This window comes from Squalius cephalus (assembly GCF_949319135.1).
Source record: "Squalius cephalus genome assembly, chromosome: 10".
NCBI lineage: Eukaryota > Metazoa > Chordata > Actinopteri > Cypriniformes > Leuciscidae > Squalius > Squalius cephalus.
This window is the reverse complement of record NC_137131.1, coordinates 38441784-38466702: the sequence shown is the minus strand read 5'-3', so window position 1 is coordinate 38466702 and position 24919 is coordinate 38441784. Positions and strand designations below refer to the sequence as shown.

The 24919-nt window shown below is 37.3% G+C and overlaps 1 protein-coding gene across 3 annotated transcripts in view; it reads left to right on the top strand.

Annotated features, from left to right (window-relative positions):
- myh10 (myosin, heavy chain 10, non-muscle) overlaps positions 1–23847 on the top strand; it is a 65388-nt gene extending 41541 nt beyond the window's left edge. For all 3 annotated transcript variants that reach the window (XM_079884955.1, XM_079884954.1, XM_079884953.1), the window contains 26 exons: positions 498–691; positions 832–953; positions 1062–1131; positions 1632–1792; positions 1952–2060; positions 2243–2374; positions 2508–2714; positions 2876–3013; positions 3130–3253; positions 5535–5706; positions 8173–8385; positions 8812–8956; positions 9153–9359; positions 9815–9919; positions 10062–10214; positions 11323–11571; positions 12713–12925; positions 14212–14424; positions 16914–17075; positions 17832–17960; positions 18103–18191; positions 19529–19652; positions 19839–20047; positions 20148–20256; positions 20905–21077; positions 22065–23847. In XM_079884955.1, coding sequence (XP_079741081.1) covers positions 498–691; positions 832–953; positions 1062–1131; positions 1632–1792; positions 1952–2060; positions 2243–2374; positions 2508–2714; positions 2876–3013; positions 3130–3253; positions 5535–5706; positions 8173–8385; positions 8812–8956; positions 9153–9359; positions 9815–9919; positions 10062–10214; positions 11323–11571; positions 12713–12925; positions 14212–14424; positions 16914–17075; positions 17832–17960; positions 18103–18191; positions 19529–19652; positions 19839–20047; positions 20148–20256; positions 20905–21077; positions 22065–22200 — 4058 coding nt within the window. In that variant the 3' untranslated portion in view covers positions 22201–23847. The remainder of the gene's footprint in view (positions 1–497; positions 692–831; positions 954–1061; positions 1132–1631; positions 1793–1951; positions 2061–2242; positions 2375–2507; positions 2715–2875; positions 3014–3129; positions 3254–5534; positions 5707–8172; positions 8386–8811; positions 8957–9152; positions 9360–9814; positions 9920–10061; positions 10215–11322; positions 11572–12712; positions 12926–14211; positions 14425–16913; positions 17076–17831; positions 17961–18102; positions 18192–19528; positions 19653–19838; positions 20048–20147; positions 20257–20904; positions 21078–22064) is intronic.
- Positions 23848–24919: the final 1072 nt, after the last annotated feature.

Here is a 24919-nt window from a genome sequence, read left to right as displayed (position 1 = left end):
GGTGAAATATGTCCTAAACATGATCTGGGTTTTGAGATTCACCCTTCCATTTTATTTCTTTTGCAGCTTGTGCTTGTTTATAGATGTAGTCTTATCCTTGGCACTCTTCATCTATTTCATGTCTCCATTTGCCTAGCACTGGACTTGCTGGCATAGTAGGGGCCATTGGCTCTTGAATTGGCTGTCTGAACTTGTGGCATTGAGTCAAAATACACTGTACTACTTTCAGAAAATTATTTTCTGGTTTCTTTTGGGATATGATGATTATACAGGCCTGAAAATATCAAAGCACAGTTATGTAAAAATGCACAAATACACAGTGTATTTTGACCTTCTGCTTGGTGTTGTTGAATTAGAGCTTTAGTTGTAGATTTACCTCTTCCATCTTCACATGATTTGGCTGTGCTGTGTCTTTCTTCTTTAATAATGTTCTGTAAATACTCTTAATATCAACCTAACCACTTGGTATCTGTCTTTTCTCTCACTCTTCATGGTAGTGGATCGTATTGTTGGTTTGGACCAGGTGGCAGGGATGAACGAGACTGCATTTGGAGCTACATATAAGACCAAGAAGGGCATGTTCCGTACTGTGGGTCAGCTTTATAAAGAGTCCCTTACAAAACTCATGGCCACACTCAGGAACACCAATCCCAACTTTGTCCGCTGTATCATCCCCAATCATGAGAAAAGAGTAAGTGACGTTTGTCCCTTCAGTTGTAAGTAAATGTACTTTTAGCTGAATAAAAAAAAAAGAGAGTTTATTTAATGTTATTTAATGTTTAATGTTATTATTTAATGCACCTCATTGTCATTGCTGTTGTTCTCTGTTAGGCTGGTAAACTGGAGCCCCATCTGGTTCTAGACCAGCTGAGGTGTAATGGAGTTCTAGAAGGAATCCGGATCTGCAGGCAGGGGTTCCCTAACCGTATCGTCTTCCAGGAGTTCAGACAGAGGTGCGTTTCAGATATCTCATTAAAGAGTTGAGAACCTCTTCATTCCTCTTCAGATGCTGTAGCACCAATATTATCATATTTTAACTGTTAAATCTGTTTTCCTATCAGATATGAGATCCTCACCCCTAATGCAATACCCAAAGGTTTTATGGATGGCAAGCAGGCTTGTGAGAGAATGGTGAGTTTTCATAAACCAAAACAAATGAGGTTGATCAGTCCTTTTTACCATCAAGTTTTATATGGAGGTACAAAGCCCAAAATAAAATGATTAAATCACAATATTTTTAAATACCAGTATTGTATGAAATATTCGATGAAAACTCACACTACCATTTAAACATTTGGGATTAGGAGGATTTCTTTCTTTCTTTCTTTTTTTTTTTTTTTTTTTTTTTTTTCACAGAAAGTAATAAATATTTTTATTCAGCAAGGATGCATTAAATTGATCAAAAGTGACAGTAAAGACTTTTACATTATTGTAAAATGATTTGTTTTTCCAGGTAAATGCTATTCTTTTGGACTTTCTGTTCATCATAGTATCCTGAAATGTTTCCACAAACATTACGTTTTTAATTATTTCGTTTTGAGTCATATAAACATTTTTTTATGTCCAATATTGAAAAACTAGCATCTGAAATTTAGAATCTGCTACATACTAAGTATCATTGTCATCTGTAGATCCGAGCCTTGGAATTAGACCCAAACCTCTTCCGGATCGGTCAGAGTAAGATCTTCTTCCGCACTGGAGTTTTGGCACACCTGGAGGAAGAGAGAGACCTGAAAATAACAGATATCATCATCTACTTTCAGTCAGTCTGCCGAGGATACCTGGCTCGCAAGTAAGTGCAAATGCAAATGGCCGATTTAAATCTGGTCTTAAAGGGTCAGCGATAATATGCAGCTTTTACTGTTTATAGTGTAGAGATCACAATATATGAAAAGTATTCTTATAAGACCTTGTCGGTGAATTGCTGCTGTTTTGTGGATGTGTTCGTCAGAGCCTTTGCTAAAAAACAGCAGCAGCTAAGCGCTTTGAAAGTCCTCCAGAGAAACTGTGCCGCCTACCTGAAACTTCGTCACTGGCAGTGGTGGAGACTCTTCACCAAGGTTGGTGATTTTAAAAGAGACTGTTTACATAACTGTTAGAATGATTTTACTAGCTATTGTGTACATTTCTGAGTAAAATCTGTCTATGTGATTGCAAGAGAAATCCACTCTTTAACAACTGATTTGCAGTATGATTGTGAATAGTTTTCAAATCGAGACATGCATTACAACTGTGTCTGCAGGTGAAACCTCTCCTCCAGGTGACCCGTCAGGAGGAAGAAATGCAGGCCAAAGATGAGGAGCTCATTAAAGTGAAGGAGAGGCAGGTGAAAGTGGAAAATGAATTGGTGGATATGGAGAGGAAACACCAGCAGGTTAGCACACATTCAAAGTCATTATAACATAGCCGGTTATATATGTACACCATAGTCTCTTGGGGCTTTATTCCTTGTAGTGGAATGTCCATGATCTTGAAACCAAGAAAAGATCTCTTGTGATGTTTTTCAGCTCTTAGAGGAGAAGAACATCTTGGCAGAGCAACTACAGGCCGAGACAGAATTGTTTGCTGAAGCTGAAGAGATGAGGGCTCGCCTGGTGGCTAAAAAACAAGAGCTGGAGGAGATTCTTCATGACCTGGAGTCCCGCGTGGAGGAGGAAGAGGAGAGGAACCAATCGTTGCAGAATGAGAAGAAGAAAATGCAGTCACACATAACGGTGACAACTTATTTGGGGAAATATAATCTTGGATCTGCTGTAAACTTATAATAGTAAATCTTTATCTAAAAGTTCTGCTGTTAGTACTAGCTAATAGTAAACACTTTTGCTGTCCATAAACCACAAGTGTGTGTGTGTGTGTGTGTGTGTGTGTCTTATAGGACCTAGAGGAACAGCTAGATGAAGAAGAGGCTGCCCGACAGAAGCTTCAGCTGGAGAAGGTGACTGCTGAAGCCAAGATAAAGAAAATGGAGGAGGATATTCTGCTGTTGGAGGACCAGAACTCCAAATTCCTAAAGGTCAGTGTGGTTGTCAAACTCCCTGTAACAAAATGCAGGTCTGGGCCTTTGCGATAAGGATGCTCAGAGAAGAACTTTGAGCAAACTGAACTCTTTCTTCCCTCCCTATCCCTCAGGAGAAAAAACTCCTGGAGGACCGTGTCAGTGAGATGACCTCCCAACTGGCTGAGGAGGAAGAGAAGGCCAAAAACCTTGGCAAAGTGAAAAACAAGCAAGAAATGATGATGGTGGACCTGGAAGGTGAGGACAGTGTTGAATATGGATCATTTTATCAGGGATGTGATTTTTCCGGATTAATCCGGAATTCCGGATTTTCCGACCTGAAAATGTGACCTACGTGAATCATGCAGATCTGTAAAAAAAAAAAATGGGGGGCGGGGGGTAATCTCACAGCCTTCACCATGGTAACCCGGGACGGAACCACAATGGGCACCGGGCGGCACGTCAACATGGTTACAGATGGCAGAGAGATGCAATCTTTCCCCGCCCAGCGAGTGCTTGAAGTGCGTCAGAAAGAGAGCGCGCGCGCGATCAGTTGTTGGTAATTTGTTGTGTAGCGTGCGCGACGCCGCATCCAATGTAGACATTGCTTTTTTTTGAGGGCGCTTAATACTCAGGCTCGTAGAAACGGGCCTGGCAGCTCGCGCCAGTTCTAGACGCGGTGAAAGTTTCCTGATTGTGACGGATGGCCGAATTTACATGACACATTATAAATGAGCATTATAGTCTGCGATAGATACAGTGCCAAAAAGAAGAGAAGAGGATAAAAGGGGATAAAGACAGAGGTAAAGTGATGTAGTGAATTAACAGTTTATCTAATTGCATGGGAGTAAGATACTATAATTTCATGGCAGTTATTTTTACCTTAAACTTAATGTTAGCAGTTGTTCTGAGTTCTCCAGAGGCCCCAGACTGTGTGATTTTGTTACAATCATGTCAGTTTTAAGACGCATTTTTTATTATCACTTTTTGATTAATGTTTTACCCTACAGTTGTGCAGTTTTGGGGGGAATACAGTACAGGCCAAAAGTTTGGAAACATTACTATGTTTAATGTTTTTGAAAGAAGTTTCTTCTGCTCATCAAGCCTGCATTTATTTGATCAAAAATACAGATTTTTTTTTTTTTTTAATATTGTGATATATTATTACAATTTAAAATAATTGGTTTTCAATTTATTATACTTTAAATTATAATTTATTTCTGTGATGCAAAGCTGAATTTTCAGGATCATTACTCCAGTCTTCAGCATGTGACATCCGGTCTATCACATGATCATTTAGAAATCATTCTAATATTCTGATTTATTATGAGTGTTGGAAACAGTTCTGCTGCCTAATATATTTGATGAATAAAAGGTTAAACAGAACTGCATTTATTCAAAATAATAAAAAATATTTTCTAATAATATAAATCTTCTTTATTATCACTTTTGATCAATTTAACACATCCTTGCTGAATAATAGTATTGATTTATTTCAAAAAAAGAAAGAAAAAAATTACTGAACCCAAATTACTGACCAGTCGTGTATATTGTTGTTACAAAAGATTTCTATTTAAAAAAAAAAAAAATTCTTCTTTTTTATTTTAATTTTAATTTTATTACTTTTTATTCATCAAAGTATCCTAAAAGTATCACAGGTTATTAAAAAATATTAAGCAGCAGAACTGTTTCCAACTTTGATAATGAATCATCATATTAGAGTGATTTCTAAAGGACTGGAGTAATGATCCTGAAAATTCAGCTTTGCATCACAGAAATAAATGATAATTTAAAGTATAGGCTAATAAATGGAAAACCAATTATTTTAAATTGTAATAATATATCACAATATTGCATTTTTTTTGTTATGTTGTTATGTGTCATACTCATGACATAAGTTGGATATTGCACATTAAGCAGTTTAAGTTTGGTGTAAAAAAGTTTAAAAATATATATTTTATTTTTTAAATTCAAATAAGTTGTTGTCATGTGTCATAAAAAGTTGGATGTTGCACATTTAGCATTATAGGTTTGGTAAAAAGATATTATTTTTTAAAATTCAAATAAGTTATTGTCATTGTTGTTATAATTATTATTACTACTATTATTATACTACACTATACTATTACTATAGTATAGTAATTACTATTACTATATTACTATACTATTATTATAGAATGGTGTTGATGGCGCAGTGGATTAGACACTTGGCTTTGATTTCCACTGCGACACATCCACCAAATAAGTTGTCATTTGTCATACTGAACAAAAAAAGTTGCATGTTGCACAACTAGCTGTAAAATAAATTAAAATGTATGTATTTTTTTGTTCAAATAAGTTGTTATGGGTCCTGCTTTACTATCCATATAGATCCGCCACCAGTTTGATCGGCGGGGTGGGGGTGGGGGTGGGGGGGGGGGGTTGCGGTTTGACGGTCTCAGTATATTTTCCTGCTTTTTTGTCCTTAGCCAAACACATGCCTGTTTTATTCAAGTAAAACAATGAGACTTAAATGTTTATGTGGGTGTTTGACCATCAGAGCGTCTGAAGAAAGAAGAGAAGACAAGGCAAGAGCTTGAAAAAGCCAAAAGAAAGCTGGATGGCGAGACCACAGACCTACAAGACCAGATAGCTGAGCTGCAGGCCCAAATTGAGGAACTCAAGATCCAACTGGCCAAGAAAGAAGAGGAGCTGCAGGCTGTACTGACCAGGTGAAGATCAGTGTTTCAAAAAAAAAAAAAAAAGCAGCAAAAACTAGAGGTGGGCGATATATCGTTTAGACGATAATATCCAAATTGTTGTCTGGACGATATGCAAAATTGGGATATCGAATATTTCATAATTTGTACAATCCGACCCCCCAAACATGAAAAGAGCTGATAGAAGTTAAAGAGAAAACAAATAACGCACACTATAACCTTCTAAACAATTATATGTAGTGATTTTTAATACTGTAGGGCAGTACTATTCCCGGAAGCAACCTCCAAGTGGCCCAGCCCATGGTCCCGTGTCGTCAAAAACGCACATTCATACGTAAATTCGAAATAGTGCGCGCAGAAGCACATGCGCAAAACCGTTTTGGAAAATTATATATTAATTATTTTTATTTTATCATATGTCATTTTACAAAAGGACATTTTACAAACCTACGTTTTGCGCATGTGCTCCCGCACGCACTTTTTCAGTCACAACACAGCAATCAGAGGAGGACGCGCTGAAAACTGTAATGCTGTTCTCTTCCTTCATAACTCGTACTGAGAAGGTTTGAGTTGCAGAGGAATTTGTGACTGTTTCACCTGTTCAACCACATCAAAGTTTCGTAATTAGTAAGTCCGTGCTTTTTCTCTTTTTGTTCTTATGTGCTGAAGGGCCGCTGTGCCTTGGTGAAACGGTGTTTGTATGTGAAGAGCTCTTTTCCAAAACGCCATAAACCTAAAAAGCTGCCTCAAAGAACCAGCAAAAGTAATGATTATGAATATGTAAAATATTGCAATAAGACATTTTAATTGTTTATTAATTTCTGTGTCGGCTGCAAAGATGAAGTTGACGATCTACTATTGACTCGCGATCTTCGCAGTAGGCTAGTGAACGCACCGGAGAAATGCACATTTATTAGGCTACATAGTTTTATTTTATTTTGTTTTGGATGGTTTTGTTTAGAACCAGCTTTCTGTAAATATATTTCACATTTGTTAGGCCTGTGAGGCGAGTAGGCTACGGTTCGGTTCGGTTCATGATGATATCTCCAGTTCAAGCACCTTATGTTGTGGTTGCTAGCCTATATTTATTTAAATTCAGGAAATTGGTGAATGAAAAATGTATTAAAATTAAGATACAATTAATACAAAACGAAATTCGTTTTAAAGAAAGGCTTTGTGCTTTCTGTTTTGAGTTCTCTGTGAAAGTTTGAAAGTCTTTTAGTACCGCTTTCAGAGCGCGCGTCCATAATGGAGAACTGTCACGTGATATTGTTTTTTCCTCATAAATGCAAACACGAAAAATAAAAGACAAAAGACTTTTTTAAAAAGACAAACCATCAATTTTTGGAAGAAAATGGATGGATTTATAGCGTTTTGAGGAAAAAAAGGCGTTTTGGGGAAAAAATGGATGGAATTATAGTGTTCTGAAAATATTATTTTTTTACTTTGAATTATCATCATCAACAATATTGTTTGATTTAATAATCACTGTTGCAAGAGGTGCCTAGTTCCGTTTTTTTTTATTGTTTTATTTTGTAAGTGGAAAAAGTAGGGGCTACCTCAGATTCTGTTTAGTTAGCTCCTTTATTGTTTTTTCTATAGCCTACAATAATAGGTCAAATGCAGCAAGTCAAAAGACCAACTGGACCTTCTTTGCCAGTTTGCATACATTTCTTTGAAGGATGGCAAAAATATCATCTGAATATCGATATCGAGATATTGGAAAAAAATATTAAGCTCTGTATCAGTAGAAACCCGGTAGTATTTTTGAATGACCGTCCTTCATGTCCGCCCTCATGTCCCCCTGAGACGAGAGATTTCTGTATTGCGTCTGGAAAAAAACCTCAGATGATGCAAAAATCGTCATTTTGTGTCATCGGAGGCTTTTTTGGCCAGAGGCTAGAGACTACAGCCAGTAGTAGGGGCTCGTTCCGCATGTTTTCAACCTGTCCATAGGGGGTGGGATCTCACGATAAAACGGCGTCTTTTCAGTTTCGAGTCAACTAGTGGCCTAGTTGTATCATTTCTTCCAACACTGCCCTCTGTCACCGGTAGGCGTGGCTTGAGAGTGGCCTCATAGGGCAGCGAAGCAAGTGCATTCTGGGAGTTGTTGTCTTTCATCCACATGAGCCAAAAATACATTTTCTGGCTTTTCTCAGTCTAGAAATAATTTCACATTTCTACTACATAAATGACCCAATTTAAATACACATTCATCTTTCCAGCGGTGAAATATCCATTTAAGCATCAAAACACCCATTCAGTAATAAGTAAAATTTCACATGTCAAGAAATATACCAGTCATAACAGAGGTTATTTACAAATAGTCTTAAAGATACTGTTGCAAAATTGGCCTAGATTTTAAACTGGCCTGTTTAATTCTAAGGATCGGAAAAAGTTTGTTAAAAGTGTTTAACCCCTTAAATTATGCATGGATCGTTTTGCCAACAATCTCTGCTCATATTTGTTCTTCCACAGAGGTGATGAGGAGGTCGCTCAGAAAAACAACGCCCTGAAGCAAGTACGGGAGCTGCAGGCCCAAATATCTGAGCTGCAGGAGGATCTGGAGTCTGAGAAAGCAGCCAGAAACAAAGCTGAGAAACTCAAGAGAGATCTGAGTGAGGAACTGGAGGCTCTAAAGACTGAGCTGGAAGACACCCTGGACACCACCGCCGCCCAGCAGGAGCTGAGGTGCAAGAGAAACCAAATTAGTCTACCATAAAATGAAATTAGGGCCAGTTTAATCCATCCCCATTATTTTTTTTAATAAGCGAGAAGAAATATCAAAGTTTTTAATATAAGAGTGAGTTCCTAGAATCGTTGTGTGCAGTGATTAGCATGCATGCTGCAGACATATTGCAGGTTCAAGTTGCCTGTTGCGCAAATGGTTTGTTCTGAATTTTTTTTTTGACTTCCCATTCATGTCATAGCTAAATAAAACAATGATTGCCCCTCCATGTGTGCCTAAGATTGACCTCTCAAAATGGGCCTTTTGGTAGTGTAAGTGGAGAGTCATGTAAGCCAGATTGAGTTCATTAGTATCTGACCGTTTCTGTTTTCTTTGAACCCTACTCCCCAAATGTGTCTCACCTAATAATGTGTCTTTTCCTCTTAAAGGACCAAACGAGAGCAGGAGGTGACAGAGCTGAAGAAAGCCATCGATGATGAGATGAAAAACCACGAGTCACAGATCCAGGAGATGAGACAGAGGCACGGCACTGCTCTGGAGGAGATCTCTGAGCAGCTGGAGCAGGCCAAGAGAGTAAGCCATAGAGATAAAGACTAAATTACTCATTACTGTAGGGAGCCATTTTTAGTTTTAATGTCTTGACTGGAACGCTGCCAGTCGTCTGCTGTCAAGAATGATTCATTTCCTCGTTCAGTGATTGAATGGTGTACAGTCTCCTGTTTATACAGGTCTGGCTCTCTCTCTCACAATGTCTGTCTGTCAACATTAGGTTAAGTCAAATTTGGAGAAAAACAAACAGACTCTGGAGGGTGATAATAAGGAGCTGACCAGTGAGGTGAAGAGTTTGCAGCAGGCCAAGTCTGAATCTGAGCACAAGAGAAAGAAACTTGAGGCTCAGCTGCAGGAGTTCATGGCCCGCTTCAGCGAGGGAGAAAAGGTTAAAGGAGAACTTTCGGACCGCTCCCACAAACTACAGGTCAGTGCTTGCACTGTGTCACATAAACTACAAGTTAGTGCTGTTACACTCCCTCCCCCTCACATAAACTACAGATCACGGTCTCATTTGATTTTTGCAGAGTAAAAGTGTGGCTATATTTAGAGCTGCATGATTAATAAAAAAGAAAAGAAAAATTGCGATACGGCTTGGTGTGATTTATCAAAGTGTTAAGGCTGTGATTTTAATTAAGCACAAGTACTGTTAAAATAAAATTATTATATAACAATAAAAATATATTATTATATAGTGATATTGATATATAAGCACACTTTTTTTTTTTTTTTTTTAAAGCACATATTTAACAATTATGATTAATTCTGAGTCTGTGTTTGTGGTCATATACCCGTGTACACTGAAATAGATCAGAATCCAGGTTACGTGTAAAATATCCCTCCAATGCTAATTAAAATTTTTATGTTTGTCATTTGTTGCAGGCGGAGCTGGACAATGTTTCTTCTCTTTTGGAAGATGCTGAGAAGAAGGGAATAAAGCTAGCCAAAGACGTTTCTAGCCTAGAGAGTCAGTTTCAGGACACTCAGGTAATGTGTCTCTACAAACATGAAGTGCTGAAGGAGTGGATTTATTATCAACAAGGTTGACCCATAGTATGCTCAGGAAGTATTTTTATTGTTGAAACTGCACAGATTTGATAAAAACAGTTGTTTAATATTATGTATGTAGGAGCTGCTTCAAGAGGAGACGCGTCAGAAGCTAAACCTGAGCAGCCGTATCCGTCAGCTGGAGGAGGAGAAGAACAACCTCCTGGAGCAGCAGGAGGAGGAAGAGGAGGCACGAAGGAACCTGGAGAAACAACTGGCAACACTACAAGCCCAGGTACACACAATCACTCCATATTTTTTAATGAGGGATACGCAACATGTCAGTTCACATCAACATCTAGCGCATCAGTTGACACATTCATTAATGAAGTGTTAAGGTGCTTTCACATCTGTAGTTCGGTTCATTTGGTCCGGACCAAGGGCGACAAATGATACTTTGTAGCATTTGTAAGGCGTTTTGGTTCCTTTTCACACCACACTGATCGCTCTGGTCCGGATCAGTTTATGAGTTGATAAAACGAACCAAAATGCAGTCACGTGACAACATCCACATCACTCGGAACTGCACTTCGTTTGGTCAGAATTAACGTGCGGGAAAATTCCAACAGAACTCACGGAAGTAAACAAAAAATCCGTGGAAAATCCGGCAGACAACACGCCGCTGTTTACTATGGAGAGACAACTGCGTGGGCTGATTGTATCCTTGGTCATATTTTATTATAGTTTGTCTACACCACTTTAGACAAACAATAATATTTGAGAATGAACCGAGGATGCGGCTCGAAAATAGGCTAATGTTAATAATAATTTCTATCAGGCTCCGCACCTCCTCACAACTCCAAGTTTGTCTGCGAGCTGCAAACTGTCAACAAACATTTCTCCTCATCCTATAACGTTAATGCACAGCGCAGCTGACTACGGCAACTGGCTTAGTCCAAAATGCGCAGTTATTTGGCAGTTGGTTCTGTTCGAGGTCGGATCACGTTCTCACCACAAACGAACCGCTCCAGAGTTCGTTTCAAAGCGTACCGAGACCACCTCTTCCAGGAGGTCTTGGTACGCTTGTTTGGTCCGCTTTTGGTGCGCACCCGAGTGCGATTGCCGCATTCACACCTGCCCAAACGAACCGCACCATTGGGGAAAACGAACTCTAGTGCGATTCAACCGAACTAAATGAGGCAGGTGTGAAAGCACCCTAAATCTGCAAATAACATGTTGGCAAAGAAACTCACAAAGCCTGTCATGTTTGAGGACAAAAATTAAATTTTTCAGAAATAATCAGAATATAAAATTATTTTTCAGAATAAATTCAAAATAATCTTTACTACGTAAACAGTTAAAAAGAAAAGCACTCCATTGTAATCCTCCTTTTTTTTGGATAGCTGGTTGAGACGAAGAAGAAACTGGAGGATGATGTGGGAACTCTTGAGGGTCTGGAGGAGGTCAAGAGGAAGCTGCAGAAGGACATGGAGGGGACCAGTCAGAAGCTAGAGGAAAAGGCCATCGCTTTTGATAAGCTGGAGAAAACCAAGAACAGACTGCAGCAGGAGCTTGATGACCTCATGGTGGACCTGGACCACCAGAGACAGATCGTCTCAAACCTAGAGAAGAAACAGAAGAAGTTTGACCAGGTATGAATTGGTTTTGTTCACAGGGATAGTTATAAAAAAAAAAATCCCGTCATCATTTACTCACCCTCATGTTGTTTCAAACCCATAGGATTTTCATTCATTTTTGAAACACAGATGAATATATTTTTAATGAAACCTGAGAAACTTCTGTCCTTATTTTGAAAGTCAGTTCCATAGATATATATATAAACACTAGATACCTCGTACGCGCTGTTGGCCAATGGAGGTCGACGTCCGCACACGGCGGCCATCTTGCGACAGGGTGCTCGCTCACTCGTTTAATGGTGCATGTACTTTAAAATAACCATAACTTGCTCAATTTTCTACCGATTTTCAAACGGTTTGGTTTGTTATAAACGTCAGAGATGTAGTTACGACACTGCATACATAAACTGCATACATATGAAAAATTATAACATGCATGTTCAAGCATTCGGAATTATAGCCATGTTAATAACGTTTGTAAGAAACCAAACCGTTTGTAAATCCGTCGAGATTTCATCGAGATATGAGGATTTGTGTACGTGCTGATCATTCACCTTAATGCACAGAGCACTGCCGTAAGATGGCCGAACGGTGATGCCGGAAGTGACTGCGCCATAAGACATCTAGCGTTTATATATGATATCTATGGTCAGTTCCACCAAAACGTTGCCGCTTAATTCAAGTCTTCTGAAAAGATACAATCACATTATATAATGAACAGATTTATTTTAAGCTTTTATTCAAATATTAACAGATCAGCGCACATACACATAGCACATAAAATATGGTAAATGGAACAATGTCTGTCTTTATGAATTCATTTAAAGCGTCAGTTTTACTTTCTGTAGAGGGAAAGAAATCTTCCAGGTTTCATTTAAAATATCTTCATTTGTGTTTGGAAGATGGATGGACATCTTATATGTTTGAAACGACATGAGGGTCGGGGATTTGGGGTAATTTTAGATGAACTATCCTTAAGGATTTTATAATGCTAAAGGTTTTATATTTTACTGTTTTATATAGTATTTGCTACTGTTTTATATAGTATTTGTTTTGTATTTTAATATACAGTCATTGAGAATCTTCAGGTACTACTGAAAATATTTGTTAATAACAAAAAAAAAAACCCTGAAAGCATTTTTGATGTGTATGATAGATGCTGGCAGAAGAGAAGAACATCTCTGCACGTTACGCTGAGGAGAGGGACCGTGCTGAGGCAGAGGCTAGAGAGAAGGATACCAAAGCTCTGTCTATGGCCCGAGCCCTGGATGAAGCTCTGGAGGCTAAAGAGGAATTTGAGAGGCTTAACAAGCAGCTCAGAGCCGAGATGGAGGATCTGATGAGTTCCAAGGATGACGTAGGCAAGAATGTAAGTTACTATTATGTTATTGGACTGTTTTATGAGGGTATTGCAGTTTGTACTGTTTATTATATATGGTAATAATGATTGAATTCATCATTATGATGTCTGAAGAATCTTTGGTGTTTTGAACACAGCAGATTTTGCCAGTTCTTCCATTTAATTCCATTAATTGTTTTGAGACCTCATGATGTGTTGACACACACAGCATGTGCTAACCAAGTGTGAGGCAGCAAGTTTCAGGTGTCATGTCATTTGCGTGCCTTCACTGACAACAGAATACTTATTAGCAAAGCAACAAAATCAGCCAGTCAGAACATATGGATGTTTAATATACTGCATGTGGAGCAAGATTTTGGACTGATGAGATTTCAGTGTGGCTTGATCTACTCATAGTGCCGTGACGGAGATAGAAGCAAAGTAGATTTGGATAAATGATTTGGTGTAAAAATTAATTGCGATTTCTATTTTTTTAAATCCAGGTTTGCTGTGGTTGTTTGTAGGGCTGCACAATTTAGCCAAAATGTATTATTTATCAATATGGCTATGTTATTATAATAATAATAATAATAATAAATACAAATATAATATTTTTAATAAAAACAAAATAGATATTACTCTTGTAATATAATTATTATTTTCCTTTACACTGTAAAATTACAGTACTCATATTTATGGCTGTCTCAATTTCTTCATTTTTAAACGTTAAACCATCAGTTTTATTTTGACGGAAAACCACAGAGCCCTTAAAGCTTGTCTTTTGTTGATGAGTGCTTCTCATTACAAGTGTGAGGAGATAGTTGGTGCATGTTAAAGCGACCCAAACTCAGAGTAGATGCAGAGATGGAGTTCATGTGGAGCAAACACTGCTGGATAATGAGCAGCTCGCGCGTAAGAACACTATGAAACACGCAGAACGTATGTTTATGTAATTAAATAGCAGCCTTTATGATTTGATGATCGTACTGAGTCCTATTTTTTTGGTTTTATTTTAAAGTATCTTGCAGTGCTAAAGCAAACAATAAAATGTGTTGTGGTGGTTTTAGCCATGATGTCATGGAAATTAAAATGTTAAAAGTGATCAGAAAAATTAGAAATTTATATTTTAAAATGTATGAAAAAGGGACATCTTCCTTAGCAATCTCCATTAAATATTTTTTGAGTAATCATGTATGACTTCTGGACAAAGACTAGTCATGCACACTCATTGTTTAAAATAACTGGATTTCTAATTTGGCTCTTGATTATGAAGTGACCGTTTAGGACACTGTTTATTTCCGTTCTGTAATCCGTAGGTCCACGAGCTGGAGAAATCCAAACGCACGCTGGAGCAGCAGGTGGAGGAGATGCGCACTCAGCTAGAGGAGCTGGAGGACGAACTACAGGCCACAGAAGATGCCAAGCTGCGTCTGGAGGTCAACATGCAGGCCATGAAGGCTCAGTTTGACCGAGACCTGCAGGCCAGAGATGAGCAGAATGAGGAGAAGAAGAGAGCACTGGTCAAACAGGTGATTGGAATTTACAGTTTTTTTGAGGATTACAAGTAATTTGAAGATAAAGATTATCCATTTATTTAAGATTAAACATTATATATATGTATATGTATATGTGTATATACTAATATATATATATATATATATATATATATATATACACATATACATATATATACATATACATATACATATACAGTACAGGTCAAAAGTTTGGAAACATTACTATTTTTAATGTTTTTGAAAGAAATTTCTTCTGCTCATCAAGCCTGCATTTATTTTATCAAAAATACAGAAAAAAAGTAATACTGTGATATATTATTACAATTTAAAATAATTGGTTTTTATACTTTAAATTATCATTTATTTCTGTGATGCATAGCTGAATTTTCAGCATCATTACTCCAGTCTATCACATGATCCTTTAGAAATCATTCTAATATGATGATTCATTATCAAAGTTGGAAACAGTTCTGCTGCTTAATATTTTTTCATAACCTGTGATACTTTTTTAGGATACTTTGATGAATAAAAAGTAAAAAAATAAAAATAAAAAAAAAGAAGTACATTTTTTAAAAATAGAAATCTTTTGTAACAACAATATACACTACTGGTCAGTAATTTGGGGTCAGTAATTTTTTTACTTTCTTTTTTTTGAAATAAATCAATACTTTTATTCAGCAAGGATGTGTTAAATTGATATAAAGTGATAGTAAAGAAGATTTATATTATTAGAAAATATTTTTTTATTTTGAATAAATGCAGTTCTTTTTAACCTTTTATTCATCAAATATATTAGGCAGCAGAACTGTTTCCAACACTCATAATAAAGCAGAATATTAGAATGACTTCTAAAGGATCATGTGATAGACTGGATGTCACATGTGACACTGAAGACTGGAGTAATGATGCTGAAAATTCAGCTTTGCATCACAGGAATAAATTATTTTTTAAAGTATATTCAAATAGAAAACTATTATTTTAAGTTGTAATAATACTTCACAATATTACTGTTTTTTTCTGTATTTTTGATCAAATAAACGCAGCCTTGATAAGCATTAGAGACTTCTTTCAAAAATCTAAAAAAACGTAATGTTTCCAAACTTTTGACCTGTGCTGTATATACACCTGTTTCCATTTAATGGTGCAGTAAAATATTTCTGAGTAACGCTGTTGAACATTTTTAAATCAACACCTAATAAAACTATTTTGAGAATATTTATTAGATGTCTGTTCTGTGTGTGTGCTGAAAAAAATATTATGTTTGTACATAGTTCTGGCTGTTTAAGTGGGAGAAAAAAAACAAAGTGGATATTTGAAGAAAGACTGTAGAAAGAGAGATAGATGAGATATTACCAAAGAGGAATAGGTCAGGGGAATATAATTGGAAGAAGGGTTACGATCAGACAAGAGCTAATATGGTTAATATTGGAAAGCGCTGGAGAGACATTAGAGAGCAGGAAGACCTGAAAAAGGATGTGTTTCTGCTCGATACATTAGTAATTGTTTTTTTGCTATGTTTCACAGAACTAAGATATGCTGTTGTTGTTGTTGAATCACAGCTGATTCTTCCATACTTGCACAAGCTGTCTGATGCAGCAGCTGTTAGTGGTTGCCTGTGCATACAGCGTGTGGATATTTTGGGGGTGGAACAATGAAGGGACGGGTGTGTTTGTTTGGGTGTCCATTTCAAATAGCAACAGTGTTGCACCTTTAATTTATACAGAGGACAGTAACAAAGTACATTTACTTGAGTACTGTACCTAAGTACACTTTTTGAGTATCTGTACTTTACTTGAGTATTATTTTTTCTGGAAACTTTTTACTTTAACTTCACTACATTTGAAAGACAAACATCATACTTTTTACTCCACTAAAATTCTGCCAAGGTCCTTGAGTAGAAAGTAACATCAGTCAGTGGATGATTTTGGTTGCAGGGGTTGCATTTTGGTTGGAAATGAAAATTGGGTTGACGTCAGAGCCCTGCATCTGATTGGTCGGGTTCTGACGTCAACCCGATTTTCATTTTCAACCACAATACAACGTCTGTCCAACGTTGGAGATCAACGTCAATCTGACATTGGATTCTGACATAAACCTGATTTTCATTTTCAACGTTGGGTTTGGTTTTCTAAATGAGAATTTTGTCATTGTTTTGAGCACACTAGCTTATAGATAACAGTAAGGCTAACATATTCATACTAAAAGCCAAAAAACTTTAAATAGGGCAGTATTTGAGGGAACAGCCATTTGACCAGAGTCAACCATATATATATATATATATATATATATATATATATATATATATATATTATATAAGTTGACTCTTAATTTTATTTCCATTTTATATGGATCATGTGGTTGCAAAGTGAAGAAAATTGGTTTATTACTGTATATTGTGGCAGCTTTGTGAAATAAAGGGTTAATACCTTTAAGAAAGACATCAAGTTTTTGTACGAGACTCTATTTGGCTGTGTTTTGATCCATGAGTCCTGTACCTTCAGGTGCGCGAGATGGAGGCGGAGCTTGAAGATGAACGAAAGCAGAGAGCTCTTGCCGTAGCTGCCAAGAAGAAACTGGAGATGGACCTCAAAGATGTGGAAGCTCAGATCGAGGCTGCAAACAAGGCCCGTGATGAAGCCATTAAACAGCTACGCAAACTCCAGGTAGAAGCTTTCCCACAATGCTGCTGTTCATGCACGGAAATGTGATGACACAGTAATGATAATGCAAGAAATTACACATTTACGGTTAGCATAATCTGTTTATCTTCAAAAGCTCCTCGCAGCTAAAGTGCATCAGTCGTTTAGTAGTGGGACAGAGACGTCTGCATCACTGACTGCTAGGGATGGGTATCGATGCAGTTGTCGCAATTCGATTTAATTCCGATTCGCAAGATCTCAATTTGATTCATAACCGAATTGCGCTTAAATGTTTAAATTGGCAAGAACACGTGCAAGTGATAAACTTTCGTGACCATGCAGCACTGGCCCGATCGGGACACTGACAATTGCTTCAACTGTCCGGAACGTCTTTCACGCTGAAAAATGCACCTGCATCTGCCATGTTAAGCATTGAATGAATGAGCGGCTCCCTGTTGTAGCATTGGGCAAGGTACTGTAGATAAGAGGATGACATCTAGTGGCGAAGACTAGTAATAAGATTCACGCAGATGTTATTTTCAATGTTTTCAGAAATATATATATGGAAAAAAGATCGATTCATTGCTTTTGAGAATCGATATCCAATCAACCACATTTTGTAAAAAAAAAAATAATAATAATTTAAAATGAGATTTTTTTTTTTTTTTTGCCCAGCCCTACTGACTGCATTACTGAGACTTATAATTTGAAATCACAAGAATTAGTGCAGAAATAGGACAAAATGTGAGAAGCACAGATGGCAACATCTCTTTAAAACAGGCCCAGATGAAGGACTATCAGAGAGAGCTTGAGGAGGCGCGCACGTCTCGGGATGAGATCTTCGCTCAGTCTAAGGAGAATGAGAAGAAACTCAAGAGTCTCGAGGCTGAGATTCTGCAGCTGCAAGAGGTGAGCCAACACAGCCTGAAATACATCTGAGAGAAAAAAAAGCCTTTCTGAAGCATCTGTTGCTTGAGTTTCCACACACTGTTATAAATTAGATTAGTTAGACTGGCAAGTCTTGATGGTTTGGTCGTGATTGTGTTTTTAGGACCTGGCATCTTCAGAGCGAGCCAGACGTCACGCAGAACAAGAACGAGATGAGCTGGCAGATGAAATCTCTAACAGTGCTTCTGGAAAGTGAGTCATTGTTCTGCAAAGTTTCTTAAAGTCAGCTGGAACCGGAAGTTGCGACTGACTTCAGTATTGTGATGTATTTCTGAGTGAAGCGGAATAGGAATGCCATTCCAGGGGGGAATTGACGAAAGATTTATAGATTACAAAGAATTTTTTTTTTTCTTTGGATTAACGGATGAACTTCACCACAAGACTGATGTGTGTTAGCAAAGTAAATGGGGTCCATTTTGATCGTCAACCCTCTACAATGCGAGTAAGTCACTCGCATATGTGACTAAATCTTCACTCTGGGTGACTAAATGATGTCTGCCATTAGCCACTGGCTAATACATTTTTAGATTTTACTCGCCAGTGTGTGTGTGTTACAGGGCTTAGTATAAGTTTAGCATAGATATACTTTCACTCTCTGAACACTAACTGAGCACTTCAGAGTTTCGCTCAGTCAAGTGATCGGTACTAGTATTTCAAATTCACCTCAATGGATGCGCAGCGTACCTGTATTTGATGTGCTGTGAAGGCGCACGACTCGCCGTCGTGTTTCTCACACACGCAAATAGAGAGAGAGAGAGTCTTACATACCACTCAGAATCGACGTGCTACATGTAAACAATATTCTTAGTTGTATTTTCCTGTCAAAATAACGGAGTTCATTTGGAATTATTCAGCTTTTAAGAACAAGCAGAAGAACTAAGGCGGAACTAATGCGTAAAGGGCAATCTCATTGGCTGGTGCTCATCCCTGTTTTGATTTCAGCAAATCAGTTCGAGCGAACGCTGACAACATGCTTAATATTCATTAACCCAGCAGCTCATCAATCCTTAGTGTGTTGTTTAATGTCATAATTAGTAGTAGGATTATTATCTTTTAATAATAATTACTATTATCTATTACTATTTACAGAAACACTGAATGACCAACCCTTAAGCACCACCACCAGTCCTAAGTTCAGTTAAAATGACAAATATGCATTAATTCATGGTTACCAAGTTTTAGTTCTAATTACTAAAGTTCTATCATTTAAATAGTGCTTGATTATCATAATATAATGATTGATTGACTGATGTTAAGAGTGTACGTTTTTACTAGCCAATGGTGATTCTCTTGCCAAGGTGTGTGTAGAGGGTTGCATGTGGACTTGATTTCAAGTCACCATGAGAGTTTTTTTTATAGAATGTTGTGATGTTTTTATAAATGGCGTTTCACTCGTGAATATACATCAGAATAGGGAAGAAAAGAATATCACAATTTCCATTTCTACTATTAATTAATTCATTTGCTCCTCTGTTCATAGTTTGTTCAAAAACCAGCTTTATCATTCATTCACGTTTGTTTTCCTTCAGGGCAGCCCTCTTGGATGAAAAGAGGAGGCTGGAGGCTCGTATCTCCCAGCTGGAAGAAGAGCTTGAGGAGGAACAAAGCAACATGGAGCTCCTCAACGACCGCTTCCGCAAGACCACTATGCAGGTGCAGTGTTGAGGAAGCTACTGTTAATATGAGCAGTCAATGCAGTTAAACTTGTCAGAGCTTTGAGAACAGACCATGTTTTTAAAGGTTTATGTGCTTGGGAGCTTTGTAAGATGCGTAATCTCCATTAGCACTCTTAACTACATTTCACATCTCTAATAACAGCTGTTGTGTCTGGATTTTCAGGTGGATACATTGAACACAGAGCTGGCAGGAGAGCGCAGTGCCGCCCAGAAGAGCGAGAACGCCCGTCAGCAGCTGGAGCGGCAAAACAAAGACTTGAAGTCCAAACTGCAAGAACTGGAGGGATCCATCAAATCAAAGTTCAAGGCCTCTATCGCCGCCCTGGAGGCCAAGATTATCCAGCTAGAGGAGCAACTTGAGCAGGAAGCAAAGTAAGCAACAATGAAAAGAAACTCCACATTCTGTATCTGCCAAAACTCAAATTAGTGCCGGTGGTTTTTGTTAACGATGTATGATCCGCGCGCTTCACAGGGAGAGAGCAGCAGCAAATAAGATTGTGCGTCGCACAGAGAAGAAACTGAAAGAAGTGTTCATGCAAGTGGAGGATGAGCGTCGCCATGCTGACCAGTACAAAGAGCAGGTGAACGAAACCCCAAATACTAATCTTCATTCGCAAAAGCGTACCGGGTCCTGAGCTGCTCATTCTGATTACATGCAATAAATGAAACTGAATTTCCACTTTCCAAGATTCAGACAACATTTCCACGGGCTGTTTATGAAACATCTGACCAAAAATGGCAAACTGTCTTAAGTTGCCCACTTCAATTTGATTGGCTGGTCTTTCCAAAATGTATTTTGCTACCAAGGCACCAGACTGCTTTTGTGGATAAACTAGTCACTGGTTCATGTCAGTTCAAAGAGATCCACAGGTTCGTTTGAGACACAGAAACCAGATCAGCGTCCGGTTCAAACGTGCAGATCGGTTTCGTTACGCTTTTGGTGCGTTTGCCTTTTAATGTTTCAGCGCTTATCAGTTATGCAAATTGGTATTGGCACCAGTGCGGGGGTCTGTTACACACATGTGCAGCATTATTTGCATAATGCATAAACATTATATTGAACACTTATCAAACTTTTGTTATCATTTTATTGAGGAAAATTATATCGCGATGGCTAACCACAATTAGGACTGAGTGATAGTTGTTTATCTTTTATTGCTGTAAATGACAGGATGAGAAATAAAAAGGAACTCAGAAATTCAAGACTCACAACTTCTGTCCGTCTTCAGATGGAAAAGGCGAACTCCCGCATGAAGCAGCTGAAGAGGCAGCTGGAGGAGGCTGAGGAAGAGGCGACTCGAGCGAACGCCTCGCGCAGGAAACTGCAGAGAGAGCTGGACGATGCCACTGAAGCCAGTGAGGGTCTGAGCCGAGAGGTCAACACGCTCAAAAACCGCCTCAGGTATTGGCCCAAGACTAAATGCACTCATATATTTATATATTGCAATACTTTAGATCCTTGTATTAAAATGTAAGAATATTTGTGCTTTCGTGTTTTATACAGTTTAATAATGAAGCAGCAAATGGTCAGCTGAGTGAAATAGCAGTGAATATCAGCACAGACACAAAATGGATCCAAAAAAGCTGGATCAACCGTAAAAACAAAGTCCTGTCAGCAGTGAAACAAGGCAGTCCCATAACAGCACTTTTGGCATGACGATCTAATTGAGGGACCCGAACTGATCGACCCAACCAAAGAATGTACAATTTGTACAACAGTGTTGTTAACGAAAACTATTAAAAATCATTTTCAGAAATTGGAAAAAAAAAAATGTATGTGAATGAAATTTAGAAATTTCACCTTGACCAAAATAAAAAACATTTCAAACATTACTAAAACTCAAACCTTAATGCTAAAAAGAAATATTAAAAATAAAAATGAAAAAAGCACAACAAAATGACTAAAATTCAAATAAACTACATTTAAATAGAAATATTGATTTAAAAACTAATAAAACTGACAAAAGCACATATCAAATTTACAAAATGAAAATACAAATAAATGAATGGCAGATTAATTAAAATATTTTTACAAACTAATAAAAGAGCACATAACAAAATTATTAACTGAAATATAAAAAATGCTAAATAGACATTGAATTTGTTTTAGCTAGAATTGAAATAAATTTAAATAGAAGTAATACTAAAAACTAATAAAAATGGCAAGCACATAGCAAAATTAAATGAATGCTAAATAAACAAAAAATGACAAAAGCACAACATAATTACTAAAATAAAAAATACTAAAACTGAAATAAAAACAAATGAATGCTAAATATAAAAAAAATAATAAAACTGAAAATCTAAAAATAAAAGCCAGTTCAAAATGTGAATAAATGGTCTGATGGTATATAAAGAACAGTGAAGTGACCGTGTCTGTGTCCTGCAGACGAGGAGGTCCCGTCAGCTTCTCCTCGAGCCGCTCTGGACGCAGACAGCTGCAGGTGGAAGGAGACTTCTCTGACGACGACGCCGACAGCAAGGCCAGCGACCTGAACGAGAACCAGACGGCTCAAGCAGAGTAGAGCCATCAGCCCCACTGCTTCCTCTCCTAATGACTCTCTCCTTTAGCTACGTGGGGTCAGCGGTACAGAAAGAGGACCAGTGAGCGATGTACACACACGCAAACACACACTAACACTTCCACACTCAGAATTAAGCTACATGTATATCCCCTCTCCCTACCAAGGGAGCATCAACTCTGCCTTGTTCTAAATGCAAGATGCTTCAACTACAAAAATACTGCGCTCACAACAGAACACACTAGAAGTACAAGTGCATTTCAAACATCAGAGTTTGCTTTGTGGACATGAATATGCTCATTCATAAGAGCGTTAGTTTAACCATCTGCTAGCTAAGCAAACGTGGCCGATTGGATCTTAGTTGTACAGTACAGTTCTCCAGATAAACGCGTTCTGCAGATTTGGGGGCGATTTGAGGTGCATGTGCTGCTCGTTCGCTACAAGCCAACATTAAAGAAAAGAAAAGAGTCCTGTGGCACTGGACCGGAAAAGAAAAAAACTGTGAAAAAGCTGCTCACTTCAGCATCTCGTTACCATTTAAACACATGAAATAGTTCAAACACGAGAAATACTGCATTAGTGATCCATCTCCATTGAACTCGAGGCCTGTTTTATCTTATTTGGGAGATTTAGCTGACAAAAGCCATGTTTTGTGTTTTAAGAATTTGGATGTAACTGCGAATCGCTTTTAACTGCACATCGTAAGAAAAGCCATATAAGGCCACTTCAACTGGAAAGGAAGTATGAAGTATTCTGGTTGCAAACGCATGCCAAGATGAAGAATTATACGCCTTTACATATTTAATCACTTTATGGATGTTGTTCCCCCTATATGTGACAGAATGATGGTACTTCTCAAACCCAGCTGCTCTATTAGATATGAACACAGCCACCAAAGGAAGTGGATTGGAAGTTAAAATAAAGACGTTGGAAGTGCTTCAGTTAGAGATCTCATTCATCAGCGCCGAAAGCAACTGGAAATACTGAACACGTTAATTCACAGGCACTTGACTGAATTTCCCAAGAGCATCTTCTGTAACGTCGAGCTTAGCTGTGGAAGGGATGCTTTGAACACTAGTATTATTAAGAGAAACCGTACTAACCTGTCTTCACTGTTAGCGTTTAATGACGAGTTTCTTAAAGTGCCTTAGACACTAATTAGAAAACATCCATGAAAGTATGTCACGTATTCGTAATGAAGAAACACTAACATGAAGGAAAAACTGGCTGAAGGCAATTGAAATAAAAATATGTAACCCTTTTTTTTTTTTGTTCTTTTGTATTTTACTGTGCTATGATTCATATCCAGTATATAGGTCTCCTATCCCTTGTATTCTCATGAAGATCTGAGGGAAATCAGTGTTCATGATGGTTTGACATGAAGAAGCCTCCGCCTCTGGCAGCGAGGAGCGAGTGTGATTTCATTTGGTTTAAAGCTTTATCATTCATGATCTAGTTACTATTATTGCAGTTATCATCATTATTGCTATATTATCACTTCTACTGTTGGACTGGCTGTTGACAACCAGGCGTTCAACTGCAAATGTCTCTCCTCTTGTTTTTCTCTTGTATACTGTAACTATTTCTAGATGACAGTGAGTTTTGTAAAGGAAAAAATAAAACATTCATTGTAGAAGCATTATGCTTTTCTTCCTGTTTCTGAAGTTGCTCGTTTCTTTTGAAATAAAAAAGGGTGGCAAGTGTTCATTATGGTATCATATATTACATAGAGCAATATGGGATGTTTTAATGTATTATACACACACTTGGATATATGTACCCAAGTAAGGCAAGCCGTTTTAACTTTGATTAATTTCCAGGATATGAATTCTTGATATCAACAATTCAATTTTCACTAGTTCAAATTATATTTACTGATATCAGGAATTAGATTTCTACTAGTAACAATGGCAATTTTTGAATTGAATTGAAATCAAGAATTGAATTTCAACTAGTAAAAACTATAATTCTTGATATCTGTAATTGTATTTTCACTAGTGAAATGTCACCATAGGCTGCCATTCAAATTCAATTGTTGATATCAAGAACTGATTTCGTACTAGTTGGAATTCCGAATACACATATCAGCTTTGTATTTCTTACTAGTAGAAATATAATTTTTGATATCAATAATTACATTGTTACTAGTAAAAATGTGAATTCCTGATATCAAGAATTACGTGGTTACTAGTAAAAATGTCTATTCTAGATATCAACAATTGAATTGCTACTAGTAAAAATGTTAATTTTTGATATCTGAAAATGTATTTCTGATATCAATATAATTTCAGATCTCTAAAATGGCTTTCTTACTAGTAACAATCACATTCATGATATCAGAAATTAATTTTGTCACTAGTGAAAATGGAATTATTGATATCAAAAATGAACATTGTTACTAGTAGCAATTCAATTGTTGATATCAAAAATAAAGGTTTTTACTAGTAAGAATTGTATTTCTATGTGAAATTGGAATTTCAACTAGTACGAAATCAGTTCTTGATATCAACAATTGAATTTGAATGGCAGCCTATGGTGACATTTCACTAGTGAAAATACAATTACAGATATCAAGAATTATAGTTTTTACTAGTTGAAATTCAATTCTTGATGTCTAGAATGAGCATTTTAACTAGTAAAAATGTAATTGTTGATATCAAGAATTATCATTGTTACTAGTGGAAATGTAATTTCTGATATCAAAAATTGCCATTGTTACTAG